This window comes from Eretmochelys imbricata, chromosome 12 (genome assembly GCF_965152235.1).
Source record: "Eretmochelys imbricata isolate rEreImb1 chromosome 12, rEreImb1.hap1, whole genome shotgun sequence".
Classification (NCBI taxonomy): domain Eukaryota; kingdom Metazoa; phylum Chordata; order Testudines; family Cheloniidae; genus Eretmochelys; species Eretmochelys imbricata.
The window spans coordinates 32,872,819-32,893,592 of record NC_135583.1 but is presented as its reverse complement, the minus strand read 5'-3'; the positions used below and the strand labels follow the sequence as shown (position 1 = coordinate 32,893,592).

At 42.8% G+C, this 20,774-nt stretch overlaps 1 protein-coding gene across 1 annotated transcript in view; it reads left to right on the top strand.

Annotated features, from left to right (window-relative positions):
* The window catches only part of PKD1L3 (polycystin 1 like 3, transient receptor potential channel interacting), a 74,109-nt gene extending 57,110 nt beyond the window's left edge, over positions 1–16,999 (top strand). Inside the window, exons 33-43 of the mRNA XM_077831427.1 lie at positions 182–278; positions 4,149–4,289; positions 5,033–5,218; positions 6,269–6,596; positions 8,439–8,572; positions 8,693–8,820; positions 9,436–9,596; positions 10,791–11,001; positions 12,737–12,838; positions 15,796–15,927; positions 16,874–16,999. Of these exons, the coding sequence (XP_077687553.1) occupies positions 182–278; positions 4,149–4,289; positions 5,033–5,218; positions 6,269–6,596; positions 8,439–8,572; positions 8,693–8,820; positions 9,436–9,596; positions 10,791–11,001; positions 12,737–12,838; positions 15,796–15,927; positions 16,874–16,999 (1,746 nt within the window). The remainder of the gene's footprint in view (positions 1–181; positions 279–4,148; positions 4,290–5,032; positions 5,219–6,268; positions 6,597–8,438; positions 8,573–8,692; positions 8,821–9,435; positions 9,597–10,790; positions 11,002–12,736; positions 12,839–15,795; positions 15,928–16,873) is intronic.
* The last annotated feature ends 3,775 nt before the right edge of the window (positions 17,000–20,774 follow it).

Sequence of the window (20,774 nt, the reverse complement as noted above, 5' to 3'; positions counted from 1 at the left end):
GTCCATTCTCTTTCTGATTTCTTGTTCATGGAATTAGCCTGTGTTTATAGAGCAAATTAAAAGGCAAAATTCTCCTCCCCAATCTGCAGTGCATGGATCAGAGACAAGCATTTAAGGCAAGGTCTAGACCTCTCCTCATGCAGAATGTGCAGACTCTGAACAAATAGCTAATGTCTTCCAGGTGTTGGGATTTGCTGCTTTCTTTGCTCTGGTTCTGAAGAAGGTGGAGCATGAAGATGAGGAAAACACTGCTATTGATGGACCTCTGTCTGCACCAGGTAATTGTGTGTCAGATGTAAAACATGTGGGGACTAATTAATTAATGTGAAATGTCTTATCTGAGACTTTGAAGTGCTTTATTCATGCATATGGTCAGGATGGACAAATGTGACCAACCGCCTATAACTTTTGTCTGCTCCTGATCCCTAGACCAGCTGCTCTAATTTACACCAGCTAATAACAACACAGGCCAGGGACCCCTGGAGTGCCCAGCGGATCTAGCTCCATAATTTCCCCTGAGCATGTCTCCAACATGCCCTCTAGATTGGGGTGGGGGGGGAAGCAGCTACATTGGTTCTGTTAGTTAGGGATTTCCCCTTGCTTGAGGAATTCTCAGGTGCCCCGTGAGGGCAGCTTTAGGGCCCTTTTGAATGTATAGAGCATAAAAATCTATTGGAGTACAGAAAAGCTGCTGTAGGCACAATGAAAAGGAGAGCATAAAACCTGATCATACGTTTTCTTAGGAAGAAACTCTACATAGCACATAACAGGAGGGCCACAGAACCAGAAAAGAAAAAATCTTGGATCAAAAAGAACTGTCTATCCCCATGGGTCTTTCTTCTATATCTCAACTCACACCGCTTTGACCTAGCACTGTTGTGAGATTGCCCTTGTAACTGGATGGGTTTAATCCTATTATTTGGGACTCGTCTACTTTCAGGACTCTGATGTCAGACCCTTCCTCCCCACCATCACTTGCTCTGTCCCCTCTCAGAAGTGGGAATGAACAATGTTCTCATTCTTAGTAGTAGTAGACCAAGAACCGTGAATGGGTCCTGCTGCTATGGCTGGTTTCAGAGTAACAGCCGTGTTAGTCTGTATTCGCAAAAAGAAAAGGAGTACTTGTGGCACCTTAGAGACTAACCAATTTATTTGAGCATGAGCTTTCGTGAGCTACAGCTCACTTCATCGACAGTATGCATCCGATGAAGTGAGCTGTAGCTCACGAAAGCTCATGCTCAAATAAATTGGTTAGTCTCTAAGGTGCCACAAGTACTCCTTTTCTTCTTGCTGCTATGGCTGACTGCTATTGCCTCCCGCACTCTCACCTGCATGCTGCAAACTTCAGTTACAGTTTCAATATCCAAGGAACAGAATTCAAAAGAAGGGAATAATATTTAGCAGACTAGCTGAAAACTTAAGAACTAAAATAATGGAGTAGGATTTCAGAGAGATGCATATATGAAGAAACCAATTTAAATGATTCAGCTCTCATCCAAAATATAAAAAACAAAATTGCATATGGAAGAAAGAATGCACACAGCTTTCCATTCCTGAACACAACGCAATTTACATTAGTGCTGTGCTAACTTCCCAATGTTTATATCATGGGTTGTTTTGCAACAAACTCCACAACAACTCCACAACTTAATGAAAATGCACAGTGTGATATGCTGCACTTTTCACTAGATTTTGTAAACCCGGGCCTGCAAAAATATCAATAAAACCCAGCTTCTATCTTAGACAAGTTCCCTCCATGTTCTTCCTTGCCATTATATGTAACTCCTTAGTTTACTATTGGTTTCACTTCTCAACTGTTGTTCTACCCAAGATGGAACTAATGTGCTACATTTCTCATAATGCAACTGGTGGCTCATGTGGCCTTACTACACTTTATTTAAATAGTGTGTATAAATAAAATGTATTGTAGTCAGTGGGGAGCTCCATTGTCCAGTGTGCAGAGAACTGCCTTAATACTAGAACTCGTTACCACAGTTCTCAGGCTTCTGATAGGCACCTCCTACTGAGCAGGCCCTGAAGAGTCCTTAGGACACCTCCGTTTGCCTAAGTAGGAGGCCCAATGAGACAAATTGGGTTACATAGTCTCTTTGTGTTGATGAGGACGGGGCTCTTAGCTCTCACTCCCCTAGTCCCTTTGGCTACTCTCAGATTCTCTAATCTCAAAAGGGGACAAGGGCTTGGGGCTTGCTGGACCTATCTTACCCAGCCAGTACACCCGGGTTGCTGTCTCCTTATAAGCATGGGGCGGGGGCAGAAGGGAGCTGGTAAATGACCTTCCCAAGGGCAGATCCCCCCAAAAGCTTCCAGGAGTCTCCTCTGCGAGCGTAGAACCACCCTGGACTCTCTCCTAGAGCTGTTCTGCTACTGCTGGGAACTTCCCATTTTTAAGACCTTATTCCACCCTTGACATGACTGACAGGGCCGAGGGGCAAAGCCAGCCTTCCCCAAGGCAACTCTTAAACCCCTTCCATCACTGAGCAGGGATTATATACCCCATCACACTCCCTCCCCAATATATCACAAGAAAGACATCCCAGTAAGGAGTCGTGGACCTCCCAAACTGGTAGAATGAAGGAAATGGTGCTATTCCCCAGAGAGAGGGGCTTTGTGTTTGATTTGCTATTTTCTTTCAGCCGGATCTTAAGAGGCCAGCAAGTTCTAGGCCTGCTTTAATTTATTCACCAGGTGGGGAAGGGGGGTTCAGTGGGTAGAGGAAGCAGTTTTCACCTGGAAAATTGCCTTTTGCCGTAGCAAATGCACCAACCCTCTTACAATTTCCGGCACTGGACTGGACGTCTGCCAGGCTTCCCTGTATCTTTCTGAAGTGTAAATCCTGCTGCCTGTGATCAGCCCTGCAAGCCGTGCGCAGGTCATTCCCCATTGTGTTGGGATCTATTTTTATCTTTCTCTTCATCTGAATCTTCTTTTCCCCTTCTCACAACCCAGATGGGTGTTAAATCATTTATGGTACTTGATATTTGTAGCCTGTTTGAGCTAAAATCCTCGGTTCCTTGTCCTAGCTAGTCGGTAAGTTTCCATTATTTTCCATTTTCTGGATGTTCAGCCTTTGCTGCTAGGCTTAGTTATACATGTATAAATATACCGTGTAAGTGTCTGCATGTATGTACCGTATGTACATACGCTCTGGGCCAGAGTGTGGGGCAGAACCTCAGTGGGTGGAAATTGTCTTGGCTCAGTGAACTCTGATGGGACTATGACAATTTACACTGGCTGAGGGTCTCTCCCATGGCTTTACCATTTACTGCTGTGTGAGATGGGTGCTGGGGGACACGCTCTCCTGGCAGTTCGCAGAGGCACTGCGGGAGTGCACACAGGGACTGGAATGGCAGAATCTGCTGCCCTGTGCTGAAAGGGGCTGGGACCAAGGCCCCGACCTTCCCAGCTGTCTTTGAAGCCTGTGGTCCTGCTGCTAATCCCGGCCCCATTGTACTAACTGTACAGGACACAAAGACTGGGGACACGCTGCCTACCCCCTACCTCTGTGGGCTGGCGTGGGCTGGTAGACAGAGCCATTTCCTTTCTGGCCCTTCTCTCTCCCCCCTCCCTTTGTTCCTATTTGTCATTTCTTATTTTTATCTATTTTTTTCTTTTTTGCTCTTCTGCATGTTTTTTGCTGACTTTTCTCACTCAGCAGAAGGCTTCATGCTGCTGGGCATTGGATCTGTTGGGGTGGGACATCCTTTGGAGCCACCCCAGGCTGGGCTGAGAGCCGTGGGAGCAGAGAAGAGAAGCCTGGACTGTTGGGCTGTGGCCTGAGCCTGCAGCCCCGTGTTTATAAGCTGCCCCCACACAGCTATCTACATAAGGGACACAGTAGGAGCGTGAATGGAAAGTCAGCAACTTTCAGACTGGTCACTTTACCTGAAGAAGTAGCAGCATGTGGATCTGGTAGTTTCCCCCCAGCACCGATCCTTTCCTCAGCCCTTCACCTCCATTGTCCTTTGAACTAGCCTGTTGCCCCAGCCCAGGGTTAGTCTCCCCCACCCCGGAGGAGAAACACTGTATAATTAGAAATGTTTCCCTGAAATGGCTGGGGTCCCCTAGAAATAAAAAGTAGGGCTTGGAGGAGCTACTGACATGTTGGCTTTTATCGCTCTTGCACACAGGCGACTCAAACCCTCTATTTGGAGCTCGAAGGGATAGCAGAAGCAACATCTACCAGCCACCCCCTGCCACAGACATTCAGAGAATGAAGAACAATCACATCAAGGAGCAGAAAGCGTTTGCCTTAATCAGAGAAATACTGGGTCTGCAATCTGCCCACAGATGATCTTCTTGTTTTAGTGACAAAGCTCTTTCATGTGTTTGCAAATCAGTGCTAATATTATCCTGCTGGACTCCTTGGGTGGGGAAGGGAGAGCTTTACACAGGCATACCTATTGGATATATGGATTGTAAATAGTGCATTCAGAGGGTGAAAGCGATAATGGGGTAATAGCTGGCGATGCCAGTGGGGTTAAAGGTGGGTTTTCTGAGGAAGGGGTGAACACAGCTTGCTTGTATTTTAAGAGAACAGGCCAGAGGAGTGTGAGAGTTTATGAAGAAAGCCGAGGGAGAGGATGAAGGAAGTTAGTAGCTGGGAGAAGGTGGGTTTGCTCCTTCTTGTGAGCAAGAATTACTCATAGTTACTATCCTAGGTGCCATTCTTCCTCCCTCTGAAGGCAAAGAAAAAAAAATTGCCTTGACTTCACTGAGAGCATCTTTGAACCTCAGGTCTTTTCTATAACCTGAGTTACTGCTGGTGTCCTATCCATTTGCCTGTTCTTTTCTTGAACCCTACTCAGATTCTGACTGATGTGATGTGGGAAAGACACAACAGTCTAAGCCAACCCATGTAAATTCAACACTGATCTGATATAGTCAAGAGAGAGAAATTTTTCTAGACATCTTCTTAGCCTAATACTAAGTGATAGCAATAATTGTCATGTTGTTCTGTACTAGACGAACAATATCAATTCTAACCTAAAAGCATATTTGCTGTTCTTTCCAGCCTACCTGGGATTTTTATGGATGCTACTGTTGGTTGCCTATGGACAAAGAGATCCCAATTCCTACTACCTGAACAAACACATTGAAAGCAGCTTTACGGATGGGTTTCGGGATATCTACTCTTATCAGGACTTCTTCACATGGGCAAGAACTACCTTAGTCAACAAGTTATATGGCTCATATCAAGGTGCAGAGTTCTGACTGGATTTCACATTGTTTGACTTGGCATTCAAAACTCTGACTTTTGTGCATGCCCCCAACTTGTCCATGTGTATTGGGCTTCTGGGGAGGGACATTAGGGTCCAAGTCTGGTGTCCTGATAATTTACACAAGTTAGTGTCATCCAGTACATTACCCTATCAGCTGATCAATATCTGCATAGCTGAATGGATACAACTCAGACTGTGCATTTAAACACAATGGGCCAAATTCATCTCTGGTGTAACTCCATGGAAGTCAGTAGAATGGCCTCAAGTTGATTTTGTCCTGATACTTTAATTAACTTTTTTATGTAATGTACAAGATCTGTGTCTTATTGTAACGCTACATAATCTGTGTCTAGTGTTGTACTAAAATATATGTCTGATGGTTTTTCCATGAGCTTCTGTCATTTAAAACAAGGCCAAAGAGCTAGATGGCAGGAGTGATACTACCAGCTTTTCCCCCAGATCTGTGCTCATGGCTTAGATCACCAATGAATACAAGTATTGGGGTTCTCGTCCTGCTCCCCATCAGGGCAAATCCCAGAACATACATTCAGCCCATTTTTGGTGCTCCGAAGTGTCTCTGTGCTATTGAAGTGCGTTGGCAGAGTTGTGTGTAGGGTAACTTTGATACAATAGACCAAGACTCATGAGTTCTAGGTTCTATTCCTGGCTCTTGCCTATGGGGTGACCTTAGACAAGTTGCTTCCCCTCTCTGACCCTCAGCTTCCTCAGCTCTATAATGGGGATAAGGATACTGACTGCTTGTGAAATACTTTGACATCTATGGATGAAAAGCTCTAAATAAGAATTAGCTCTTATTATTACATTATGCCTGACTCAAACCAAGTCAATTAATCCTTTGTTTTCTTGAGGATTAAATTCACATTGGTTTTGTTTTATTTAAGAAACAGAATCAAATAATAAACAAGACAAAAAAAATCTTTCAGTGAGGAATAAATGGGAGTTGAGACTATGGTGATTATTGAGCCTGCCATAACGTCAACACTGACTCTTTTACATAACTCTTTTAGGCTTCATTACAGATGGCAACTCCAAGTTGGTAGGCAGTGCCCGAATTCGTCAAGTGAGAGTGAAGGGGAACACCTGCCCGATAGCTCCCAAACTGCAAGGCTCAGTCCAAGAATGCCATGCTACGTATTCTCCCCAAGCGGAAGACACGTCAGACTATGGGGAACACTGGAATATCTCAGCCTTCGATAACTCCTCTGCCTTGACTTCTGCATGGAAATATCAGAGCCAGTCCAAACTTAGAGGGCATCCAGTGTGGGGCAAACTTGCCATCTATAGGGGAGGAGGATATGTGGTTCACTTGGGAACTGATCCAAAGAATGCAACCAGGTAGCATTTTTATTGTATTTGGGTTTTGCTACTGTTGTGATTTTGATTTGATTCATGTTTTATGTCTATTGTCACCATGTGTTACATCATGTATTAACCAAAATCTAATCCAGGATTATAACCTGATTTTCTAAGATTAGAACTATGTGCATGCACATGGATTCCAGATTTACATAAGCAATTACTAAACAATCAAAAAAATTAGAGCTGGAAAAGACCTAGTACTTCCTCCCAGTCAGTGCAACATTACTCCCTCTTCCGCACACTCCAGCATTTGGTTTAGTCTACTTTTCAATGTCTAAAGCAATAGGTTTTCTACCTCTTCCATTGACAGATCATTGCATAGTTTAACTGGATGCCATTGTTAGGAAATATTTCAGCCTAATCTTTCAGCCTAATCTTCCCCTGCTCATGTTCGTCTTAGTAAGATCTTCTTGGTCAACCCTATGCTTTTCATTTCCCTCCTCCGTGTTTATGCTCTTCATAGATTCATAGAGTCACAGATACTAAGGTCAGAAGGGACCATTATGATCATCTAGTCTGACCTCCTGCACAACGCAGGCCACAGAATCTCACCCACCCACTCCTGCGAAAAACCTCACCTATGTTTGAGCTATTGAAGTCCTCAAATCGTGGTTTAAAGACTTCAAGGAGCAGAGAATCCTCCAGCAAGTGACCTGTGCCCCATGCAACAGAGGAAGGCAAAACACCTCCAGGGCCTCTTCCAATCTGCCCTGGAGGAAAATTCCTTCCCAACCCCAAACATGGCAATCAGCTAAACCCTGAGCATATGGGCAAGATTCACCAGCCAGATACTACAGAAAATTCTTTCCTGGGTAACTCAGATCCCACCCCATCTAACATCCCATCACAGGCCATTAGGCCTATTTACCATGAATATTTAAAGATCAATTAATTACCAAAATCATGTTATCCCATCATACCATCTCCTCCATAAACTTATCGAGTTTAATCTTAAAGCTAGATAGATCTTTTGCCCCCACTGCTTCCCTTGGAAGGCTATTCCAAAACTTCACTCCTCTGATGGTTAGAAACCTTCATCTAATTTCAAGTCTAAACTTCCTGGTGGCCAGTTTATATCCATTTGTTCTTGTGTCCACATTGGTACTGAGCTTAAATAATTCCTCTCCCTCTCCGCTATTTATCCCTCTGATATATTTATAGAGAGCAATCATATCTCCCCTCAACCTTCTTTAAGTTAGGCTAAACAAGCCAAGCTCCTTGAGTCATTATACAATCATTATATCCACCCTCTAGCCATAGTTAGAGATGGAGTGAATTGTCCATTACAGGAAACAATCTACAGTACTGTGTTTGTGAATAACAACAGAGATTGCTTCTAGGAATGAAATAACAGAAAATGGAGGCCTTGGGACCCAAGGCTTGGAGACAAGTTGGCAGATAAGGGCCCTGTGTATTACCAACAGGAAATAGTGTCCACCAGTGTTGGAAACCCACGTGTACCTATTTGCCTACAGGTAAATTAGATGTTGTTGGAGATAGCTGCATAGGAACTTAGCTTTTGCCTTGCCAGGCTGGGTGACTGATCCAGCCAGTATCTTGGCTTCAGTACTAGCCAACACCTGAAGCTTCATAGGAGAGTAAAAGCATTAGACTAATTGTGAAGTGTAGTCCATAGAGGGACAGAGAGATTCCTCCCTGTTTGGACTTACACTTCAGGTGTCCTTTGAAAGTCCCTGCCTCTTGTTCCCACTTTCTGTATGTAGTTTCCAAACACTTCTACTCCTCATGTAACACCACACACCTCTAATATGAGTCAAAAGTGATTAGTCACTCTCTCTTTTGTGCACTCTTTGGCAGAATTCTCCAATATCTCTTCAACAACGTCTGGCTGGACACCTTCACAAGAGCAGTATTTGTTGAATTTACAGTCTACAATGCCAATGTGAACCTGTTCTGTATTATAAGCCTGATGTTTGAAACAAACGCATTAGGTAAGAGCCCACTTTCAATTCTAGCACTTTCAGCTCTTGCACTGCAGTACACAACAAGGAACAGACTCAGAGAGGAATTTTCAAAAGAGCAGAGAGCTGAACACAGCTTTATTTTTTCAGGGGCCTTCTTCACGCATGCAGAACTGCAGAGCATCCGGCTCTACCCCTACACAGATGGTCTGCACATCTTTGTTGTTGCAGCAGAAGTGATTTATTTCCTATTTGTCATCTACTACATGGTAGCACAGGTAAAACCGAGCAGAAGCTTCAGTTGCCATGTGTCACTAGATCCGATTCTGATCTCAACGACAAGGGTTTTACATCAGTGTAATTCAAACCACTTCATTGGTGTTGCTCCTGACATAGGTGCTGGAAGTAGGCATGCTGGGGGTGCAGCAGTACCCCCTGGCTTGACGTGGTTTCCATTATATACAGGGTTTACAGTTTGGCTGAATGGCTCTCAGCACTCCCACTATACAAATTGTTCCAGCACCCCTGCCAATGTGAGGTCTGAATCAGATCCTGTACCTTTAATAAATAAAGGAAAGGGGGGATTTCACTTGACTGGAGTGCATGCTGAGAAGGTGGTAACTAGAGAACAGCACAAGAACTGGTTGAGCAGATGTGCAGGGGTCTCTTCTTGTGCAGAGGGAACCATCTGAATCCCAAATGTTGGACTGAACTGTCTGTAGCTCCAGGCAGAGCTGGGGGCTGGATCAGCAGCCTTAGCAGAAATGAATGGAATCAAAGTTTGTTAGAGTAACATGGCAGTGATATATTTGATTTACCCTGCTCACTTTATATAGTCATATTGCCGAGATTCTAGCCAAGGGCTGTTGGAACTGAAACTCCTGTTTTCACAGGGAAAGCTCATGAGGGCTCTGAAATGGAGGTATTTCCACAGCAAGTGGAACCTGCTAGAGCTGGCCATTATACTGATTAGCTGGAGCACCCTATCAGTGTTTGTGAAGAGGACAATCCTGGGGGCACGCGATATCAGCTACTATCAGCATCACAAGGATGAGTAAATGTCCCATGACTCTGCCTTTCTCTGCTTTAGCTTGTACCTCCCTTGTGTTCCCAGCACCTCTGCTGCCTGAGATATATGCTCTCCAGAGGTAGCTACATTTCACTGGTAGATGAAGTGAATCTGTATGGCTGTATTATGTAATCCGTGTAAGGATTTTAGGACTTGGATTTATGTCAGTGACAGAAATTAAAGCTACCTCACCTGGGGAAACGCTAAAGGACAGCAGGCATTAGCACCACCTCCCCTAACATGGTGTATATGGAACTGATGGGCCTTGCTGGTGCAGGCCGTATATTAGTATCATCTGCCTTTCCCTCATCTCACTGCAGCCACCCTGGGTAGGTACATGGCTACTGTTTAAGAGCTCAGAGCAAAGCCAGACTCAGCAATATCCTAGGACAGAAATTAATAACAAACCAGTCACAACAGAGAAGAATTCAACAGGCCCATGCAGATTTTAGACACCTTTGTGGTATGCTCTGTTGCAAAACAGAGTAACAAACATAAGGAATGTGCAGCCCCTTTAAGCAGCAAAACACAAACATAAGTGGCTTCTCTCAAAGCCAAGCTTTTGAAGGATGGCTTACGTCAGCCAAGAATGCCCCCCTAACCCATCCTGCTCCAGCCCTATTGCTAGAAACCCCTCCCCCTTTCACTGTTAGATTTTTATTACCCAACTTCCTGCAGCACATTCTTCTTATAGAATTTACAGGGCATTAGTTATTTCTCCACAGCTGGCCCAGCCCTGCTATCCTGCAAACATAGGAGGAAACTGGGGTCCTTTTCAGAGCAAGATAGTAAATGCCATCCCAGTCAATCTCCAGAAAGGGTCTATGCACCCCATTACAATACCCAACAGTAAACTCTAAGCATTTGCATTAGGTGCCTGTTACTCCGGGATTTGGTGAGTATCTGGCCTGACTGAGTATTAGAAGTACTCAGGCTTTAGTCTATACTGCAGATAGGCCAGCCAACTCAGATGTAAAGCATCACCATGCACAAGAGACTCCTGTGTGAGGATGGGATGGGAGGGGAGTTAGGAGCAACATGTTAGTAGGAACCTGAATTAACTTTGCAGTGAAGACAAACCCTGACCGACCAGTGCTACCAGCATGCTCATTAATCACAGTGCACAGAAATGTTCTGAAAGCTTTTCATGCATTGTTTATTAATCTTCTTTTCTCATAGGTGTGTAAGTTTCAATGAAACAGCAACAGCTGATGCAGCTCTTGGCTACCTAATTGCTTTCCTGGTGCTTCTCTCTACTGTGAAATTGTGGCATCTCTTGAGGCTCAACCCTAAACTAAACATGATCACCTCCACCTTGAGGAGAGCTTGGGGTGACATCTCTGGATTCATCACTGTTATTTTAATCATGTTCCTAGCCTATTCCATTGCTGTGAGTATCTTTGTGGTTCCTGTTTGCAAACTGCTAGCTGCAGATAAAATGAATAATTTCTGAATAGTGAAAACAATATGGCTCTGAAATGTAAAATGAAATAATGCAGTCCACCTAGATCTTAGGTGAGCAGTTTGATGGCTGCAATATGCTGCAGAAGGATCCACTCTCCAGCATATACGAGTGGCAAGTTAAAATATCCACTTGTCTGCCCTTTTGCAAACTGAAATGAAGTTCAATAAACAAACAAGATGATAAAAAAATAGAGATTTCCTGTGCATGGTGTATACGTGTCAAAGAGCAGAGTACAAAAATATACTTAGTGGGCAAAGATCTTACAGGACAACCAAACAGGGGAGAGTGATTGACTGACAGCACCAGATATGATATGGTCTGGAACATGTAAAATAAACATAGGGAAGATTTTTTGGGTTTCTGCCCATTGCTGGTTATACAGGAATAAAGTTCATTATTGTGTAAATATACTAGTTTATTCAGTCAGGTTAATTAATTACAGCACTGTAACTATTTATGTGTATTTATTGTTTTATTTGAAACACTGTATGTACATTACCATGTAGTGAGCAGGTGGGATATAGAACAAATATGTTCAATCTGTCACTGAAAAGTTTAGATAGTAATTAGAACTTTTCCAAAATAGCAATAAATCAGATCAAAACAGTAATCTCAAAGAAGGATAAAGCACTGAACTGGAACTCGGACCAGGGTTCAATTCCCAGCTCTGCCACAGACTTCCTGTGTGGCCTTGGCCAAGTTAGCTAATCCCTCTGTGCCTCAGTTCCTCATCTGTAGACTAGAGATAACAGGTCCAGTTTCTCACTCTTGTCTACTTACACGGTAAATTCTTCAAACTGAGACCCCCTTTTACTAAGTGTGTGAACACCCAGCGCAGTAGGGCCCAGTGTAGGTTGGGTACTATTGTAAAATAAATAAATCTCCTGCAACCCAAACCACTATTTGCATCTTCCCTTACATTATTTTCTATTTATATTACGGTAGCATCCAAAATGCACTCGGTACTGTACAGGCAGAGGAAGATGTGGTCCTTGTCCCCAAAGAGTTTGCAATCTTTGTTCATTAACAAATAAATTAATCGGAGAGACATAACTAAACAGTATTATTCACTTCCTTCCCTACAGTGCTCTTTAGTATTGCTCTGTATTAAACACTACAGAGGTGACTGCATTTCAGTGATAGGTGAAGTGATTTATGTATATAGTTTGTAGAATACTTTGAGATCTTTCAAGAAGAAAGGCACCATTGATCTGATATTGAGAAATGCTGAGCACTCACAAGGCCACTTGAAGCTAATAGGAGCTGCAGGTGCTCAGCATCACTGATAAATCAGGTTATGTATGGATGCAAGATATTTTATTGCGGTTATGGCCATCCACCACGTGCTTCCTTGCTGCTGAACTAAACCCCAAAAGCTGGTTCCCACATCGTCTCCCTTGCAAACACTCCTGTTATTGACATAGAGAAAATCAGGAACTGAGTAAGATGACTTGTCTGATGGGCCCATTAGTTTGCATGTGCATCATGACCCAAGTCCCTGTCATGAAGGAGAAGTAACTCTCAGATCCTAGGTTCTTGCCTGCTCCATGTAACTTTGATGTCAGACCAGGACAACTTTCTGTGAACATAAAAGTTGTGAACTAAATGGACAACAAACCGGTGTGATTATGACGCAAGATCTGCCTTCTTTCCTTTGCAGACAAATTTGATATTTGGCTGGAAGCTGAACTCTTACAAAACCCTCTTTGATTCAGCAGAGACAATGGTCAGCCTTCAGCTGGGAATCTTCAACTATGAGGAGGTACCAGATCTACCCTTCAGAGACTTATTATTAATTACTTGTATTGTGGTAGCACCTAGGACAGTGGTGGGCAACCTGCGGCCTGCACGTTCCTGTGGCCCGCGCTGCTTCCCGCGGCTCCCACTGGGAGCTGTGGGTAGCTGTGCAAATGTAAACAAACTGTCTGGTGGCCCGCCAGCGGATTATCCTGACAGGCCACGTGCAGCCTGTGGGCCGCAGGTTGCCCATCACTGACCTAGGAGATGACCATCTTTTGTACAAACACAGCACAAAAAAATATAGTTCCTGTCCCACAGAGCTGTCAGTCTAACTAAGTTGTTTTTATTTGCAGACAAATAAAATGAAAAACCGAACCACAAAATCACGTTATGGTTTTCTATACTTAGGGCTCAATCCAGCTCCAATTCAAGTCAACGAGAGTCTCTCCATTGAGTTGAATGGGAGGTGGATCAGGACTATAAAGAGCAGCCATGTGGTTTCAGAGTGATTTATTTTAAATTAAAGAAAATGAAACATGAAAGAAAAAAAGTACAGTAAAGGCTCCAGGAGGGAGAGCACAGTGTGTGTTTTGTCTGTAACATGCTACATTTGCTCTGCTCCGCAAAATGACAGCAGCCACTGCAGACAGCAGACTTCTAGAAATGTACAGGTGTAAAAACAGAAAAACCTAACCTCCTAAAAGGTTGTATTTAAAAAAAAAACACTTTAAATATTAATTTTAATACAAATTCATAAAAGTAGATCTGAACCCAAATCAGACCTGAGCAGTCCCAGAATTTGGGGAAGTAAGGGTACAAAAAGCCAGATCAGAATTTTAGAGCAGCACCCATGATTACTATTATTTCTATGCCCACCAAAATGTGTGGTGATAGGTGCTTATCCCTGTCCAACAGAGATTACAAGATAGCTGAGGCACGACCTAACAAGGAGAAAACAAGACAATAGTGAGGAGCTGGAGCAGGATGGGGAAATAGCAATAAGAATACACAGTTACTCTGTGAAAGCAGTACACAGTTGAGTGGAGTCAAGAGAGTGGGACTCATGATTTTTTAATGACTAAGTGAATGTCTTATGTAGCTAATTTCCTGTAGAAATTTCAGCAGCAGTGGGGTTTCTTATAAACAACAGATGATCTCATTTGCGAAGAAAAAGTGCCAGCTCTGAAATGTATTCACAACTGCAGAAAAGCAGATAAATAACTCAGTGGGGCACGATGAAACTATTTTGAGAAATTAACACAGCTGTATTTGAATGTTTTCCCTTTCTAGAAGAAACTCAAAGAAAGAACATTGCTCATAACAATCTCGAGTTCTGTCCTGCTGAACTCAAATCCGAGTATTACAGATAACACTTCTTCATTTTTAAGAAAACATTTAATATTTGATGCTGTAAAGGGAGAAGAGCTTAATGCTCTAAGCAAACAGGGAGACTTTAGATTAGTGTTAGACATGAGTCTGATTTTAAAAGCTCAACTGCCTGCTTTATATCTGAGAGCATTTTCTCATCAAGCCACGAAAGAGAGACTAGGGTGCAATATATTTCATACCCTATTCTCCATTTCATTTAAACCCTCTTGAACCCTTCACTAAGAAATGTACTCAGGTTTTAAATAGCCACCTTCCCTGCTAGCCAATACAAAATTATTGTATGGTTCATCTATGCAACAGACATTACTATCAATAGTCTATATGCACCCCTGAAACACAGACCAACCGTCCTCTTGGGGAAGCTACATACATACACCTTCTGCTCTCCAAGGGGAGTTGTGTTTGCAGAATAAGGGGCAAATGTAACGTCTGGATTTTTAATAACATTTTATTTATTCCTGACTTCCCAAGAAAAATTCTTCCATATTACAGTTTTTTTAAGCCAATTCTTTTGTGGATTAAATTAGTTCCTCTTTGTCATCTTTCATCACACGTGGGCTTCTCTTCATTTGGTACTGAAGGTTACCTTGTAGTCATATTATAGCTTTAAAACTTGTTTGTGTGCTGCTAATCTCTGTGACTCTTCACCTTTGATATAGTTATCTTGTGCACACCATCCTGTCCTTGTATGAAACATTTGTCAATCAATAAATATTTGCGCAAGCCTGCAAACAGTTACTACCATGTGTTATATTTGCCACTGTGAGAAATCTCATTGAAGAATTGTAAGCATGAATCCCAGTAGTAAGTGTTTGCAGATGTCTCTCAGCCTAAAAGGAAAAAAACAAGTCTCTTTCACTTAAGGAAGCACATTTTCAAAAGGAGTTAAACTTGTGGATACAGTAATTTATAACAATACATGCAAAAGTGGTTCCCAAACTTGTTCCGCCGCTTGTGCAGGGAAAGTCCCTGCCGGGCCGGGCCGGCCGGCCCAGCTTGTTTACCTGCCGCGTCCGCAGGTTTGGCAGATTGTGGCTCCCAGTGGCCGCAGTTCGCTGCTCCAGGCCAAGGGGAGCTGCGGAAGCGGTGTGGGCCGAGGGATATACTGGCCGCCGCTTCCAGCAGCCCCCATTGGCCTGGAGCAGCGAACCACGGCCACTGGCAGCCACGATCGGCCGAACCTGCAGACACTGCCGGTAAACAAACTGGCCCGGCCCACCAGGGGCTTTCCCTGCACAAGCGGCGGAACAAGTTTGGGAACCACTGTTTTAGGGATAAGCAGAAGCCTTTGGTCTCCATGTCTGTCAAATTGACACCTTCGTGATCACTAAATTCGCACACAAACATTTAAAAAATAAAAGAAAGCATGGCCCATAATACATATGGATGCATCACATGCATAAAAGCGTGTTCTATCAACTCTGATGTATAGTGCATCATGGCATGAAAATCACTCCTGGAGAGAGAAGATACATATTGTATACTCTATCAACAACTTGGATGCCCTCTTCAGGGTTTTAAGTTGACCCTGCTTCCAACCTTTTTCTGCTATAATAAAAAACATAATGCCTTATTTTATTTATTCTCCAGGTCTTGGACTATAATCCAATTTTGGGCTCCTTTTTAATTGGATCCTGTATCATTTTCATGACATTTGTGGTGCTCAATCTGTTCATTTCAGTGATTCTGGTTGCTTTTAGTGAGGAACAGAAACATTATCAGGTATGTTCATCTAAACTGTTTTATTATTTAATATTTACATTACAGTAGCACACAGAGGCCTTAATCTGGATTTGGATATCCTACTGTGCTAGGCCCTGTACAAACACTGATGAGGACACAGTCCCTGCTTTTAAGAGCTCACAATCTACTCCAATTAAACACATTTTAGCTTTTATAAAGTTACACTGCTCTTTTCAACTCACAGAACTAAATTTTCTAAGTCAGCCTAAATTTTATTAATAGAAATATATACACTCTCAAAACAACTTGTGCACACAAGTCAGGTAAGCATCTAACTACCTACTTTTTGTGCATTAATCTTAGTTTTATCTGTAATTTCTATCGTATGCACCCACACCAAATCCAGCATAAAGGTTAAAATTCACTGAAGTCCATGGCAAAGCTTCCTATTAAGATATTGATACTGTGATATGAAATCCTCTTTGATACTATACATGAAGCCCTTGATGAATCTGTTGTATTGTATATAAAACCAAGGGAATGGAAAACAGAACAGATTGTTAATGTAAGCACTAGATGCAAGTATGCAACGTCCACTCATTTTACTAGGAGTTATAGGCGTGTATCTGTGGGAACTGTCTGGTGCACAGCTAGCTGATGCATTTCTGACCCCACTGAAGTCAATGGCAAAACTCCCATAGACTTGAGTGGAGCCAGATTTTCACCCAGCATGTTGCAACATACTGAGGTATTGTTTTTTTTGGTTTTTTTTCTGAAGTGATGGTGATATTCTGCCTCATCCACCTGAATCCATGTCTGTTCTACCTACAGTATTTACATTCTCTATGTGTAATCTTGGCTCAATTGAAGCCAATGGTAGTTTGCCATTTACATCAATGGAGCCAGGACTTTACTCCATTTGTTTAAACTAACAATCCATACACAGCTGCAGCAGCATGGGGATTTATTTTTGTCATTTTTTTAGGCTTCAGAAGAGGAAGAGATTGTTGATCTAATGCTGATGAAAATTTTCAGTTTCCTTGGGATTAAATACAAAAAGGAAGAGAAACCGACCAATGTTGAGCAACTGAAAGAAGCTGCTAGCACCTGACAACTATAATGACCAATTGCTTTGTGTAAAGTCTTTCTCTCTATCCATTTTAAACTACAGCTGCTGTGGCTGGACTTAGATATTATGGCTCATATGTGTAAAGTGGTGTCGTCTGCAGAGCTGTGACATAAGCAGAAATATGTTCAATAATAAAATCTTGTGTTGTATTATGTTATGGGATATTATCTATGAACTAGTAGTAAACAAATCTAGAATAATGTGTCCAATTATGTTTATTGTCTTATAATTTCTGTAAATTTACTGTCATGTATTTAATAAATGCTAAGTGTTCACTGCAAAGTTTATCTAAATTATTTGATCATAAAATCACCAAGCGATAGTGTCCCACTTTTCCAGTCTGTGATTTAAATGTCTTAGAAGGAATATGCATTTAAAATTCAGCATCTCTCTTTGCATATTCAACATGGGCCATATCATCACAACAACCAGGTCATCCAGGGCAGTACTAAGGTCTCCTTCCCTGGAGCCATTATAGCTTGGGGACCAAAAGAGATCTTTCGAGAGACAAGGTGGGTGAGGTAATATCGTTTATTGGATAAGTATCTGTTGATCCAGTAAAAGATATAACTTCCCACCTTGTCTCTCTAATATCCTGGGACCAACAGGACTACTACAACACTGCATACAACACAGATCTTTGTTTTTCTTGGGAAGTGGTGTACTTAAGGATCATCAGACTTAACGGCCTTACAACTTGTGGACAATAGCTTCAGCCTGAGTCATTATCTTACCAAGTATCACTGTATCCCCTCTGACTAAGGCTATGTTTACACTGCCACTGTGAAAAAACACACCCCTGAGTGACAAAAGTTTTAGCACTGAAAAGTGCCATGAGTCTAGCTTCAGAAAGCACTTTATTGCCAGGAGTTGCGCTCCTGGCGATAAAGTTACCACCCCTCAGCTCTGCCCACGTCACATCGCAGAAACACACCCTCTCCCCCTTATATGTTATGAGTAACAAGTAACATCAGAGTCTGCAAAAGTATGGTAAGTAAGGAATAGCACTTGACATGAGGTACAATTGCTATGAGTTAACCACATACCTCAGGTGTACAGGGAAGCACAAAGGCCAGCTCCTGAGAAGAGCAGTTAGGCCTGGTTTACACTAGGAAATTAGGTCAGTATAACTTTGTTGCTCAGGGGTGTGAAAAATCCACAGCCTTGAGCGAGGCAGTTAAACCAACCTAACTTCTGGTGTAGACAATTCTAGGTCGATGGGAGAATTCACCCATCGACCTAGTTACTGCCTCTCGGGAAGGTGGATTACCTACACGAACAGGAGAATCCCTCCCGTTGGCACAGACAGAGTCTTCACTGAGGGCTTGGCAACACTTACGCTTTATAGTGCTCTAACTCGCTGGCTCAGGGGTGTGAAAAATCACCCCCCCACCGCGAGCGCAGCAAATCAGAGCGCTTTAAAGGGCTAGTGTAAACAGGCTCCCAGCGCTCAGAGCTAATCCCCTCGAGGAGGTGGATTACCAGAAGCGCTGGGAGAGCTCTCTCCCAGTGCTCGCACACGACCACACTCGCACTTCAAAGCACTGCTGCTGGAGCGCTCCCGCGACAGGGCTTTGAAGTTTCCAGTGTAGCCATGCCCTGAAGCACTACAGCGGCACAGCTGCAGCATTTTAAATGTAGGCAAGCCTTTGGTTTACATCATCTGAGCTTCTAGTGAATTAATCCACTCCAAAAATGGCATAGCTAACTTTTAGAGGCAAATTTCCAGAAAACTTCCTGAATTATTCTCACCAAATTTGCAAGCAAATCCATTTTAGATAAGTGCACACCTAACAACCCACAGGGACACAGTTACCTGATTCATATGTGCAAATGACATGCTTCCAAATAGGCCCTTTGAAAAGGTTGTCTTCAGAATAACAAAAATAAATTATGTGGGCAGGAACCTTAGTTGCCTAATCCACTTGCTTCCTCAGTCCTGCCCCTTTTCTAGCTCTCTATTATAATAATAAAATCACAGTGTTGTTAGTGTGATATACACATCTTTAAAAAGAAAAGGAGTACTTGTGGCACCTTAGAGACTAACCAGTTTATACACATCTTTGCATCTCTTAAACTCTGAAAAAGTCATTACTAGCTACCTTACATTATTTTATTGATACAGTTATTGCATATGAGTCATATTCTCTGATTGATTTTGTTCACAAACTAAGCAAGTAAGAAGTTACCACCAGCTTTCCTTCTATAGGTTGATTCTGAACATAGTACAATGGACACTCACAGTCCAAAACATACAGCCAATGAAATGAAAATATTCAGTGCCATGCTAAAGTGGTTACACAGGATTTTAAATAAAAGTTTGTCTACTCAGTAAGTGGCAATCACGTCTCATTATTAGCATGTCATTGTGATAGTGTCCAGAGGCCCCACTAAGAGATCATGGCCCAACTGCATGAGGTGCTGAACACAAATATACGTAAGAGTAGCAGCCCCGGAGACCTTGCAATCTAAGTATAAAACAAGAGATTACAGATGAATAAAACAAAGAGATGGGGGGGGGGGAGGGGGAGAGAGAGACCACAAGAGAAGAGACAATTATGACAAGTGCCTCCACTGGTGCAAGTTGCTGAGGGACAGACTTGGAAGGTGCATGGGAGGAAATACCAGTCGTCTGATCGTCCCGCACTACTGAGGGGGATTCTAGCCAAGCACTTTCTTCAAACGGTGAAGAAAACAGAAAATTATATCACTAGAACAGAGAAAAAAAAACCACTAGAGACCAGTAGGTTCTGCAGGGGATCAGCCCCTCTGGATATCTAGTCGTTACTGTATTGGTGATGCCCATAATTTTTGTTGTTATTATTTAGCTCTCTAAGGTTCCACAATGAGAACCATGCAGATGGTTCTCTGCACCTACATAGAGCACAATTTCTGCCTGAGCACATCTCCTCTAATACTATGTTATCTGCTGGACTCTGCTGGGGATCTCAGCTGTCCTCACACATCTTTTCACATACTGGGTCATGGCCTACAAATATGGGAAGAGATTTATGATAGCAGACAGCAGAAAAAAACATAAGAGCCAATGGAGGGAAGCTGAAAGTAGACAAATTCAGACCAGAAATAAGGCACACATAAATGAGGGTAATTAACTATTGGAACAATTTTTCTAAGGAAACCAACTCTCTATTTAGGAGATGCAGTTTCTGGTTACGGACAGACTATCTTTCCACTCTGTCCCTCCTTGTCTTTGTATTTCAAAAGAGATAAGCATCCCTATTTATATTTTTCACCTGTTATCTTGTTTGGTTTTGTACCACACTGAGGCCATTACAACTATTCTGACAGGTAATTCCAAAGTACCCATAATCATAACATTTAGGCTCTGTTACACAGACACTTCCATGTAGAAGGCATAACATAGACAGGAGCAGGGCTCCCTGCCCTTTCCCCCCACTCCTGCAAGGCCCCTCACCTGAAGGGCTGCAAATCTGTCACATATCACAGAGTTACCCTTGGTTTGATTCCACATACCTCCCCCATATCAGTTTTTGGGAATTTTTCTACATTCAATCCCACTGACCCTAAAGCAGTGGTCCGCAAACTCCTGGGGGTCCGCAGACTATGTCTAAGATTTCCAAAGGGGTCCACACCTCCATTCAAAATTATTTAGGGGTGTGCAAATGAAAAAATGTTGAAAACCACTTCCCAAAAGGAATCTGGAGAACACTGGGCCCTTAGCCCCCTCCCCCAAGGTCTCCGCTCCAAGACTGCACTGGTGCCTAAAGTAGAGTAG